The sequence below is a fragment of the Ipomoea nil genome, unplaced genomic scaffold (assembly GCF_001879475.1).
Source record: "Ipomoea nil cultivar Tokyo-kokei standard unplaced genomic scaffold, Asagao_1.1 scaffold1576, whole genome shotgun sequence".
Taxonomy (NCBI): Eukaryota; Viridiplantae; Streptophyta; class Magnoliopsida; order Solanales; family Convolvulaceae; genus Ipomoea; species Ipomoea nil.
Genome location: NW_017618004.1, coordinates 4,494,666 through 4,507,498, shown reverse-complemented (window position 1 = coordinate 4,507,498; position 12,833 = coordinate 4,494,666). Strand labels below are relative to the sequence as shown.

Here is a 12,833-nt window from a genome sequence, read left to right as displayed (position 1 = left end):
GACAAGACAAAACAGTACATTTCACACATGTTTCTTTTCTTCGTTTCCAAAATAAAAAATACTCAATTTTGGGCATTGGTCAAAACCAATTTATCCCCCATATTTATCGTCAAATGCTTATTAAATTCGTCATTCATGCATAACTGTCGCACGTTGATACATTATCCTGCACGAGTTTAACTTAATAATTCAGTATGCCGTATTTAATAGAAGAGATCAAGGTTCGTACCTCGATCACGACAGTGTAAGAATTATGTCCAAAGTGGATAAATCTCTTATCTATCTGCTATACGTTTAACTTTAATGGTTGAACAGTTGAAGAAGTATCAAGTAAAATAAAGAATAGATGTATAACCTTAATTAAGTTGGTCGAATAGTTGATTTGGTAATCACAATATTTTAAATTACATACTATGTAAATTATGAGAATTGTCTATTGACCTTATTGATTTAAGCTTATCAAATATATGTTAGTTTACCTTATTATAATCATTTATTCACTAGATTCATATAATCATTTACTCCGTAATTTATTGACTAGAATCATAAGTCATAATTCAACCAGAAAACAATGATAAATTATATTCATCTTGTGGATTCCAAGAAAAATGTCTAACATTAAAATTTGAGAGTCTAAGCCATATAATATTTGTAAATGCATAAAAAAAATGAAATTTTTATTGAAAAGTAACTAAAATTTAAATTTGGAATGGTTATATATAAAAGGTACTGTTCCATGGTTGAATTGTTCTTCATCGCCATCGCAGACAGTTGAAGTTGAAGAAGAAGAAGAAGACGCCGGCGTATGCTGACTCTCTTCTTTCTCTCTGACTGCTCTTTCTTCCTCATCTGCTTCCCCTTGCGTGCCAACTTCTATCAACTGTCTCTTTCACTCCACTATTCTTCGTCATCTCCTTCTAGAATTCATATTTTTCATTCTTTTTATTTTCACCAATCTCTCTCTCTCTCTTCATATGCCCACCACTCTTCCCAATAGGAATTTTGTTCTTTGTATTCTTCCCAAAATCTGATTCTTGGAATCTCCAGATCTTCTATAGGCTCAGAAAATCTCAGCCCAGGAGGCCAGGATTCTCCCTTTTCTGTTTCTGGCGTTTGAAAACCTCGGACTTTTTAGCTTTTGTCTGAAAAATGGGGGATTCTTCACAGAGGATAGGTGGAAGGCTAGGCGACTCAGGCGCGCTTGAGCTTACTGGGAAAGTCATGGTGGTAGCAATCATAAGCATTTTCTTTGCCGTCGCATTCGTGTTCTTGATCCATTTTTACACCAGATGGTTGGGTCGCCGTGACAGCAACGCCACCGCCACGCCGCGGCGGCGGCGGCGCCGCTTCGACTTCGCGGGTGGGTATCAAGAAGAGGCGAACGCCGCCGCCCTCAGCCGGGGGCTGGACCCGTCAGTGCTGAAAACGATCCCAGTGGTTAAATTCAATCCTAAAGAGTTCAAAGACGGATTGGAATGCGCGGTGTGTCTGAGCCAAGTCTCGGAGGGCGAAAAGACTCGACTTTTGCCGAAATGCAACCATGGGTTCCACGTGGATTGCATCGATATGTGGTTTCATTCCCACTCCACTTGCCCTCTTTGTCGAAACCCGGTTTCGAAGCCCACAGAAGAGACCTCGGAATCTGCTAATTTGCCTGCGAATGTTCTGTTCTGGGGAGATCAAACTCGGGTCAGCACTTTAGGTCCTTGCTTGCAGGAGCCTCGGCAAGGTCCCATTTCTGCACAACTCCCTTCATCATCATCTTCTTCTTTATCATTAGCAGCGGGAAAAGAGCTGGTGATTGAGATTCCCAGGGAGATTGGCGGGGAAGAGGATGAAGAACACAAGTCTTCAACGATGAGGTCATTGAAGAGGCTGCTGAGCAGGGGGAAAAGGGTGACCCCCGGTAGTCCTAATTTAGATGTTGAAGAGGGTGGGAGAAGCCAAAGCTAGTATGGGTTTATTGTATATAGTTATGATGTTCATTTATTGGTTGATTCTTGTTGCAGATAAAGGAAATTGGAGCCTTGTGTCTGCATATTTTATATGTGAGATATCTTAATTAATCTCAGTATTATCTGGAATGGATTGTTGAATCAGTAGTAAGTTAGTAACCAAGAAACATGGTACAAGAATGTGGTGTTTTATTATGATATTTAATTGTAAAATACCTATTATTAATTTTTTGTTTGTTTTAAATTGAACTTATTCAAGTTTGAACTCAAAAAATTAGATATTGAATTTCAATTTTTAAAATCAAATTAAATTTCAAGCCTTAACTAGTTGACTATACGAACTTAGCTCGGCTCAAGCACACCCTTAGCTACAACCCAAACTTAGGATATAATTGGAGACCAGGCAATGGCTAATTGGCTACAACCCAAGCTTGAGATATAATTGGAGACTAGGCAATGTCAAAGAAGATTTTGGAGGTGTTTGGTAAATAATTATTAACTGATTGAGTTAGCGAGTTTGACTAGTTAATAATATTAACTGATTATAAAAAAGTGTTTGGTAAATTAGTTGTTAGCAGATAGATAATTACATGCAAAATGACTTTTTCAAAAAACTGATCAAAAAAATTACTTTGAGTAATTTTTGAATTTTAGCATTTCAGAGCAATAAGCGATTACAAAAAGTTAATTAATCAAACACTCATAATTGATTGTTTAACCGTCAAACAGCTAATAGTGATCAAATAAATTAAAATTAACTAATAAGATAACTATGTTACCAAAGTCTTTTTTAACTACCAAAAAAAAAAAAAGAGCCATTTGAAATATCCACAGGAAGGTAGTGTTGTACTTGTGGAGCCAATACTACCAAGAAAGTGTACAACCACATCAGGTTTTATCAATTTAGACCTAAACACCATCATACCTACACAAACCATGATACCTACATAATCATTCAAGAACATCAAATACTTCAGCACCCACAGTACTCACAAAAAAAAAAAAAAAAAAAAAAAAAAAAAAAAAAAAAAAAAGGCGAGCAAACGAAACTCAGAATCTCGCGGCCCTGGATATCATCAAAGCTGCAGCAGAGGCAAAGCCATTACAATGCCAAAAACAGAGAATACCAGAAGCAACAGCCAAGTTGGGAAAGCTTGTTTCCTTCTGTTTCGCATTTCTTGTGGAGGCTCCACACCGTTCAAATCTCCGTTGTTTATATTGCTATTTCCCTCCAACAGTCTGGAATTTTCTCGTTGAGTTGACGTAGGCGACGCCTGCTCTGAGACAGATTGCGAGGCAAGCTGCTGATGCTGTTGCTGTTGGTACTTCTCCACATATTCTGGAAATAACTTCCTAAATGTTGGGCTGTAGAAAAGGAAAAAAATATGAATTTGAAGGACCAAACTGACATCTTTTAGTGGTTAATGATGAACAGTAAAGTAAAACTAGTCATGAATAACAACACTTGGTAATGTTATAATGGGGTACAAATAATTTATCTTATACATTCACGAGATATGTAGCAAATGGAATTTGCTCACTTTTTACAATTAGAAGCAAGAGAAGCCTTTGCAAGTTTTTCTTTCTCAGCAGTCGTTGTCATTACGCCACCTGTAGTTGGACTATTATCCATCTGCAGGGGAAATATAAACAGAAATGCAGCTAAAGCAAGAGAGAAGCCTGGGAGCAAAAGGCAATCAATGCATAATAGCATCACATATGTGACGAATTAGAGTTTTTCTTTGAACTTTGGTGTGGACAAATAAAAATAAACTTACCATAAATGAGAGCAGTCCTGTGAGAATGCTGCATGAACAATAAAGGAAAATCAGCTATAAAGAACAAAAATTAGAAGTAGCAAGAGATGGAAAGTAAAATTTTGTCTAACGCTGCCTGTTCCTTACCTTGAGACCGACCACATAGGGTTCCAATTCTCCGGATGGACTGACAACCATTATGGCCATAGAAAAGTGAGCATTATAGAGAAAGAAGCACCATAATTTTCAACTCTTCAAGTCAAAATAACTCTAAAAAATACTTACAATCACTCATAGAGAGGCATATTTTTGTTTCCGTCATAAATCGTCCATTTGGAGTAGTCATCCTTACATAAAGAAAAACAATACTGGATGTTAATATTGGTCAGTTTGAAAAACAGAAATCTAGAACTAGCAATACATGAGTGCAAGGAAGCAACAATTGAGAAACTTTTTTAAGTGACCAGAACTCAGAATACCTGATTGCTGGAGGTTTATACGGATATTCGGGAGGAAACTTGATCTTCCCATAATAAAACCCACCTAGCAGTCATTCACATTTCATGGAGCACATGACAGAAAGATTGTTCAAAAGTTAGGCAATAAGATTATGCATAAAATTTATTTAAGGTGATTTCACTATGGAATATATCATTATTTTACCCAACAAATGGGTAACATCAACTTGATGTATAATACTAGAACTAGAACAAAATAACAAACCTGCAAAAGGTGTTCCTTCACTCCCTTCCAACACATAATCTGTAAGCAGGGAATAATTAATAGGAAAATAACATGAAATATAAAATGTGTCAATTTATGAATACAAAGCCTTGAGACAAAATAAATAAATAAATAAAATAAAATAAAACAACCAACCCTACAAGGGATGGAGGGAATAAAGTTTAATGCCTAAAAACAGAATCAAAGAAAAATAAGCAGATTCAGTGACTTACGCCACTCAAGAATGTTATTTGGAGATGGCCGAGCAACAATATTTGAAACAGGTTCCTGCAAAATTCATAAGAGCATTGAATTTTTCAAACTAGTGTTGAATGAGACGTTGAAATTTGATGATAGTTTCCATTTCCAGAATAGGAAAGCAGAAATGTGTTGAGGCACAGTGCACTGATATCTGAAGATTTATATCATTTCAACACCAGTAATAAGATCTTAACAAATTTAAGCAATCAGCCACATTAACAGTAAATGCCATGTGATGTGACTATATCATAAAAGCGATAATCCTTGAAATAAAGTTTCAATACTAATTCATCCAATATGGATGACTAGCACTCTAAATAGTGTGCCCTCACAACTATAAAATATTTGGAAACTAAAGAAGGCTTCTTACTTTACAGAGTGCTCTATACTCCTTTTGCAAGCGCTTCACACATGCCTTTTCTGCCATTCCTGGCTAAAAGTGTGATAAACTACAGATCACTTTATGTAGTTAAGTAGTTTCCCCCTACTCTCTGGACTGTTAAAGCAGAACTGCCTGTATATACAGAATAAACATGGAAAATTTGAGAGTTGAAATAAGTCTATCATTGGAAAAGAAACAGTATTAATTGGCACACATCTCCTAGAAAGAAATACAGAGTATTAAATAGATGGACAGAAGTAAAACTGAAATTATGACCAAAAAAAAAGTATAATCTAAGTAAATATGAATTTAATTGACATAGCTTCATATTATTAATTCGACATAAAAATGTTTCAATTATGAATACAAACTTAACCTCAAAAGTCACTTAATGTCTGTTACAAAACAAACCAGTCAAATGAAATATACACATTTGTGAAAGCCACAATATTTACAAACTAAGAGTCCTATCATTTGAGAATTATGAGGCGAATTTGCACACAGAACATGGTATAAAATTTTTGCTGCCCATCAATACGCCAAAGGAATCAATTTAACAAGGCCCAAAGGGTTGGTTGTTGGGACAAAAGGAGGCCCATATAGCAAATATAATTTTGGCAGCCATATCTTAAGAATGAAGAAAGCACAAGTTGAAAATTTGACTAGAAAATCTAGATCTTCCAATGATGGCACGTCGGAGAAAAGCTGTTGATTGACGGATTAATTAATGAGCAGTGAAGGAGGAAAAGACAGCAATTGAAGGAGATACAAAACCCGTACTTGCCTACTTCTTTCCTTTTTACTAACAAAAAGGCTGCTAAAAAAATCCTATTTAGTTCCCAATACACTATTTCAGCATAACATTTTACAGCCCAGCTCAGGGCACCACACAGTCAGCAATCACCATCTCCCTCTTCAGGGGCTAACTTATGAATTGGAGTGCCCCACCCCCTCCCAAGAGCTCACTTAGTACCATTTATCTTTGGTCATGTTCCAATTAACAAAAGATCAGGTCTGTCTGCACATTTAGACAGTTCAGATCAGATCTGCTGGGTTATTCAAAGCTCCATGTTCTTGACCTATATTTGAACCAAGGGTGTATATACCAAATCCAATACTGCCTAATCAGGTGTATATTTGCAATTGAACCCCAAGTCATACAGTATCATTCATAGCCAATCACAGTATGGATGTTATTAGTCCACCAATCTAACATCTTTAATTCATCAATTTGGTGAAGTACCAATGGAAAGGAACAAACCACTTAAACCCTTATAACTAATTGGTCGTGAATCAACTTATCAATGAACCACCACACCACTTTCATCAACTCAAAAGAGACCAAGAACGGGCTAAAATTATTGTCTTGCAAAATTAAGCAAACTGCATAACACTTCTCCAATAGTTGAAATTCTTTTCTTGTGCTGCTCGATTTGACAAAATGACAGAAAACACTCTTAATGACGCCTCCTTTCTCATTTTCCAGTTAACAAAAACACGGGCCAACTATCAGATGGTATGACAAACCCGTATCAAATACTACCAAATTTCCAAAAGAAATATCTTACTGAAACAATCTAATTTCAATACACGTCCACTAATTCAACCATAATGATCTCCGAGGTAACAATTTCACACAATTTTCTACGATGCAACCAAACTCCCCAGATAAAATCGATAAATCACCAATAAAAAAAGCAAAAATTACAATGTTACGATAAAAGACTTACAGATTCTTACTACATCAGAAAATGATTAATTTCAAATGTCAAAGCAAAACAAAACTGAATTCAAATCTCCAGGGTAACATAATTTGGTGAAGCAACAAAACATAGGCATATTACACAAATCGCATATATATATATATATATATATATATAGAGAGAGAGAGAGAGAGAGAGAGAGAGAGAGAGAAATAGAGAGATTGAATCAGATAGAGAGAGAGAGTACCATCCACAGAGCGAGAAATTACAACGCGGATTGAGGCTCTAGGAAGGAGCTGATCAATTTCTTGTTTCAGGGATGACAAAGTGTCCAGATTGTTTGTAGAAAGACACTATTACCCCTATTCAGTTCCCGGTATGGCAGTCAACATTTTTCCTAAAGACGTGGAATTTATTTATTTGTTTATTTTATTATTATTATTATTATTATTATTATTATTATTATTATTATTATGTTAGAGATTTTTTGAAGGTTTTTGTTAGAGATTTGTTAAAAGAAAAATTGTCCAATAGCGTTCATGTTGTCATGTTGAAACAAATTCTCTACAGGTGATTCAAAATCTCAATTATATTAGAAACTTGATGAAAGATTTCTCTCACGTGTTTTTATCTTTTGCCTAACGATCAACGAATCAAGTAGCTCATACATTAGATAGACAATCCGTTTATATGACTGGTCCTGTGCACGAGGAAGAGTTCGAATATAACTAGAATCAATGTCTCAATCATATGTTTTTTTTTAAAAAAAATCATTACTTCACACACTATAATTTTATTGGAATTATATTACATAACTATTTCATTACTCATCCACATCAACATTAGTAAACTCATTATAGATATGTTACTTCCGAGTTCCGACAAAAAATAAGTTGATTTGTACTTACTTATCAATGATTATCAAAATTGTATTAAGATTTAAGAATACCTAATTTATTTTAATATGAAAATTACAATGACATGATTTTTAGTTTTGATCATAAGTTCATAACTATCTACAAAAATATTCATCTTTACTATTACTTTTTTTTTTAAATACTCAATTTAATTATTTGAAATCATAAATCCAATCATATATTGATTAACTTTCACAATTAAAATTTATATTAATTATTTTCTTATTACAGTTTTCAAATTAGACATTAATTTTATCGCACAATACTTGTATTATAACTAATATTTAAAGAAATTTGAGATATTAAAAGGGGAAAACCCTTGTTTTTTTTTCAAAGGATTAGATGAGTATTTATTACCAAATACACGATTAGTTGCATCTAAATGCCAACCAATTGAATTATCGGTCAACCAACAATTCATTATTTAAATTTCAACAAAACAACGGTCCACAAATAATTATATCGAACATGCAAAGTGGTCTGTGAATACTATTGTTCACTTAATAGTTCGAGAGGTTTTTTCTTTGACTGATTGCAAAGAGTGATTTAATACTCCATACTTTTTTATTCATGCATTGTATGCTTTCGTTATAATGAGTTAATGACATCATCAGCTATCTAAAGGGTGTTGGAAAAATTATTATAAATGTGCATTCTTTTAGATATGATTCTTTCAGCTAGTGCAACTAGTGCCAAATACTTTGTACTCAATTAACACCTTTATGGCTTGATCCTCGGTATCTATAACATCTCTCAACTCAAACAATTGTCTCCATCTGAGACAGGTTGCTGAATTGCATTCAATAAATATGACCCTGATGGATGCACTCACTCATGGCAATATGGTTTTTTTTTTTTTAATTATATTGTGGACTCTATTACAGTATAGTATATGTTTAATATACATTTTCTATCAATTAATATTCCATCACCAAAGTTTAATCTTGAGACCTTTTCTCAATGAGAGCCACAGAGGTGTCTAAGATGGTATTACTTAATAGCATGATACCACATAAAGCAATCATTATTGTCTGGACTATGGTCCATACAAGTTGTGTGTGTAAACACAAAACAGTAAACTTTGTATATATTCACAAAATTTCGTGTACAGCGTGTGTATAATTCAATGCAGGTACAAAATCTCTGTCTAGTCCTCTGATTCTTCACTGACGTTATCTATGGAAGTGCCTCCAGGATTCAAATAGCGTAGTCTCCGGGATTTAAGTGGCGCGTGCCTCCGGGATTTAAGTGGCGTAGCTTCCGGGATCTAAGTGGCGTGACTTCCAACAACGAGCGTCAATAATTTAGAAGTAATCAACCCTGCAATGGATTCAAATTGCCTGCAAAATCAACAAAAATGCGTTCAAGTCTTCAAGCGTTCTTCAATGCCGTTATCTATTGAAGTGCCTCCAGGATTCAAATAGCGTAGCCTCCGGGATTCAAGTGGAGCATGCCTCCGGGATTTAAACGGCGTAGCTTCTGGGATTCAAGTGGCGTGACTTCCAACAACGAGCGTCAAGAATTTAGAAGTAATCAACCCTGCAATGGATTCAAATTGCCTGCAAAATCAACAAAAATGCGTTCAAGTCTTCAAGCGTTCTTCAATGCCGTTATCTATTGAAATGCCTCCAGGATTCAAATAGCGTAGCCTCCGGGATTCAAGTGGCGCGTGCCCTCCGGGATTTAAATAGCGTAGCTTCCGGGATTCAAGTGGCGCGATCTTCAACAGCAAACGTTAAGCTCCGAAGCAATAAACTCTGCAAAACATCAAATTAAAGCTCCTGCAATGGCTTCAAGTTGCCTTCAAAAGGCTCCAAGATCTTCAAAGTACCTACAAAAGGGCTTCAAGTTGCTTCAAGTTGCTTCAAGATCTTTAAAACCTGCAAAAAAAATGCCTTCAATGCCTTTAATTCTTCCAGATCTTCAAATGCCTTCAAAAGAGCTCTCAAATCTTCAAGCCTTCAAGTTGTCAAGCGTTCTTCAATGCCTTCAAGCTCTCAAGTCTTCAAGTTGTTCTCAATGTATTTAAGATGTGATTTGAAGAATGGAATTGAGGCTCTATTTATAGTGAAGTTTGTAACTAAAATCCCTCAACAAACTCCACTAATATTTAGTTAATTAAATTAATTAATTATATACTAAAATGAACCTGGCCAAAATCAAGTCTAGGTTCATTATTCTATCATCTAATTCAAATTCAAATTAAATTATAATTATCTAATTCAAATATAATAAAATCATATTATATTTAAATTATAATTATAATTATAATTCAATTATGAAATAGGTTTGGACCAATTAATTACTTAATTCAATAGCCCAAATCAAATTTGCTTGGACTAATTAAATTAATTTAATTATCATAGCCCAATTAATTAAATTGGACTAATGATTAACCCTGAAATTGGGCTTGATAATGATTTAATCGGTCCACTTGTCGGCTTCAAATTTTCTGTGTCTACAGTATGGACCATATTTTGTATACTGTAAAAATATGTACATTTAGTACAAAAATAATGTACATTGTATTCAAGAGATGTACATTATTTGTGTACTAATGAGTGTACATTATATAATATAATGTACACTCAGTTTAAAAATAATGTACATTTAATATATTAAAAATCTACTTTTTATTATGATCCATATAACACGGTATAATTTGCCCACATAAAAGGGCCATGGTTCAACACAAGACTAAAAAAGGTTGTGCTTCATAGAATCATTGTAGTGAAGCATATGAATTGCAGCAACAGGAATGAGTATATATGACCAATCCAATTGGGCCCAACTTATCTTGCCAGCTTGTCTGCTCCAAAATGAAGATGTTGGGCCAAACAGTAATGCTGTCGCAAATTATGCCGTGCAACCGTGTGCATCATACGAACAATGTCGTTTTGATTAAAAATTACGCGTCCAACTTAAAAAAAAAAATCATTTTTGGTTATCGTTAAGGGCATTATGCTGTACATAATTTGAATTATATATTCAGAACGAATTAACTATATATCCAGAATGAACTATATTTTCAGAATCGATAAGGTCAATTATGGATGTGTAATTATTAATTTCTAAATGTACTATTGTCAAATTATGAATATATAGTTATGTAATTCTGGATATATAGTTATGTAATTCTGGATATATAGTTATGAAGTTATGGATATATCTCAGTGTTTGAATACGAAAGAAAACCGCTTAACGCCGTTAACAACAATTCGAACGAATTTTTTTTTTTTTTTTATTGGAACGATTTTTCTTTTTTAATGGAACGGTGTCGTTTTGCAACCGTGTGCACTATGCATGGTGCACACAGTTGCAAGCATAACGATTGTAATGATGTTGGCCTGTTCAGCACAAAACAAAAGTACCAAACCACAATGCTGTTGGCCCTTTTTTTTTTTATGATGTGTATTAAATAAATCATTGGTTCTACTTTTTTTTTTTTTCTTCAGGAAACTAAATTATTAACATATCTTGTAATTAAAAACAACACAATCTTGGCAATCAAAGCCACACAAAAAAAAAAAAAAAATCATTTCACCCAATAATTTTCAATAATCATTTCACTCATATAAGCTACAATGATCATCTATTGTTCAAGAAATGATGAATATAAATGACATTGCGAACAAAGAAAATTGAATGGATGATCCTCTGATTCTTCAATTTGATGTCTTGAACTCTCCACCATTGAAGGGCCTCCGGGTTTCAAGTGGCTTGATCTTCAAAGAAGGGCTGGTATATATAGCTTGTTCTTCTTGAAGGGCCTCCGGGTTCAAATGACTTAATCTTCAATGAAAGTTTGGATCAACAGGCATAGCTTGTTCTTCTTGAAGGGCCTCCGGGTTCAAATGGCTTAATCTTCAATGAAGGTTTGGATCAACAGGCATGATTGGATTGGATGAGAGACTTCTACTTTCAGTATCACATTTTTTATTGTGATTCCTAAATAAGCTTCAAGAGTTCTTTCTATGATTTTTCCGAGGATCTGTGTGTTTACATAGAAATGAGAGCTCCTATCTATAGCTGTAGGATAGAGAGTTTTGATAAGCTCAAACTCTTTTGATATTATCTAATTAACAATTTAGATAATATCAATATTATCCAAAATATTTTAAATATATTTAAATATACTAATATTGATAAATAATCAATATTTATCAAAATTTAAGTGTCTACAGACATGAATAGAAGAAACCCATTTTCGAGCAGGAATCATATAATAGAGTTAATACTCAAAATAGTCCCTCGACTATGTCGTAATTACCAATTTGGTCCTCGACTATCATTCTTACCCAATTAAGTCCTCAACTATACAATTTTTACCCAATTTAGTCCTTTGTCAATTTGACTGTTTGTTGACTGTCAAAAGTGGAAATAAAGTTGTAATTTTACAAGTTTTCTCCTTCCTCCGCATTTAGCAGCGCTAAACCATGTAGCAATAAGCTCCGGTTGGGTTCTAAACCTGTCAGTATCGAAGTAGTGGTTGTGCATCGGATAGCCCATGAATTTGATTTTCAACGATTTTTTGACTATCGAAATCTGATCGGAGTGTATTGCTGCATGGTTTGGCGCTGCTAAATGGAGAGGAAGGAGAAATCTTGTAAAATTATAATTTTATCCCGACTTTTGACAGTCAACAAACAGTCAAATTAATACAGAGGACTAAATTCGGTAAGAATTGTATAGTTGAGGACTTAATTGAGTAAAAGTTACATAGTTGAAGACTTAATTGGGTAAGAATGGTAGTTGAGAACCAAATTGGTAATTATGACATAGTCGAGAGACCATTTTAGGTATTAACTCCGTATAATAGCTTTTTCACCTTTTTTTTTTTTTTTTTTTTTTTTGCGTAAAACTACAAAGGTGAAAAGGAAAAATATGCCTTTCAAAAGGAGATAAAAGGGAGTAGGGAGGAAAGTTTGCAACCAAAATATAGAGGAGTAGGAGACTTAATACATCAATTCTTGTCGGCTTTATTAGCTACTTTTCTTAATCTTGACTCGTATATATTACGAGTTAATACCCAAAATCGTCCTCGACTATAGTGGTTTTTCTCAATTTCGTCCTAAACGACTTTGATGACCTAATATCGTCCAAGACTTTTGTGTTTCGCTCAATTTAGTCCTCCA

The 12,833-nt window shown here is 34.3% G+C and overlaps 2 protein-coding genes across 4 annotated transcripts; one reads left to right on the top strand and one right to left on the bottom strand.

Moving 5' to 3' along the window:
- The first annotated feature begins 744 nt into the window (after positions 1-744).
- LOC109190240 (RING-H2 finger protein ATL60-like) lies at positions 745-2,153 on the top strand. 2 transcript variants are annotated; one of them, XM_019340702.1, is made up of 2 exons: positions 745-1,054; positions 1,129-2,153. In XM_019340702.1, exon 2 carries the CDS (start codon positions 1,150-1,152, stop codon positions 1,951-1,953), a length of 804 nt encoding a protein of 267 aa, XP_019196247.1. In that variant the 5' UTR covers positions 745-1,054; positions 1,129-1,149; the 3' UTR covers positions 1,954-2,153. The 2 variants fall into 2 exon arrangements, with proteins under 2 accessions (XP_019196247.1, XP_019196246.1); XM_019340701.1 differs by having other exon boundaries at positions 745-1,067; positions 1,149-2,153.
- Positions 2,154-2,747: 594 nt separating this feature from the next.
- Positions 2,748-7,134, bottom strand: LOC109190622 (ubiquitin-conjugating enzyme E2 34-like). Of its 2 annotated transcripts, none has more exons than XM_019341152.1 (10): positions 7,029-7,134; positions 5,067-5,210; positions 4,669-4,723; positions 4,436-4,474; positions 4,192-4,255; positions 3,998-4,059; positions 3,860-3,899; positions 3,734-3,761; positions 3,497-3,588; positions 2,748-3,320 (listed from the first exon to the last, which is right to left on the bottom strand). In XM_019341152.1, the coding sequence occupies exons 2-10, from the start codon at positions 5,121-5,123 to the stop codon at positions 3,032-3,034; spliced, it is 726 nt and encodes a 241-aa protein (XP_019196697.1). In that variant the 5' UTR covers positions 5,124-5,210; positions 7,029-7,134; the 3' UTR covers positions 2,748-3,031. The 2 variants fall into 2 exon arrangements, with proteins under 2 accessions (XP_019196697.1, XP_019196698.1); XM_019341153.1 differs by lacking the exon at positions 7,029-7,134 and adding an exon at positions 6,809-6,940.
- Positions 7,135-12,833: the final 5,699 nt, after the last annotated feature.

Excerpts from the sequence above, each read along its gene's own strand:
- LOC109190240 (XM_019340702.1), top strand. The coding sequence starts at position 1,150 with ATGGGGGATTCTTCACAGAGGATAGGTGGAAGGCTAGGCGACTCAGGC.
- LOC109190622 (XM_019341152.1), bottom strand. The coding sequence starts at position 5,123 with ATGGCAGAAAAGGCATGTGTGAAGCGCTTGCAAAAGGAGTATAGAGCA. Across the intron at positions 4,256-4,435 it reads TGAAGGAACACCTTTTGCAG|GTGGGTTTTATTATGGGAAG; the intron begins GTTTGTTATTTT and ends AATGACTGCTAG. Across the intron at positions 3,589-3,733 it reads CAGGACTGCTCTCATTTATG|ATGGATAATAGTCCAACTAC; the intron begins GTAAGTTTATTT and ends TTTCCCCTGCAG.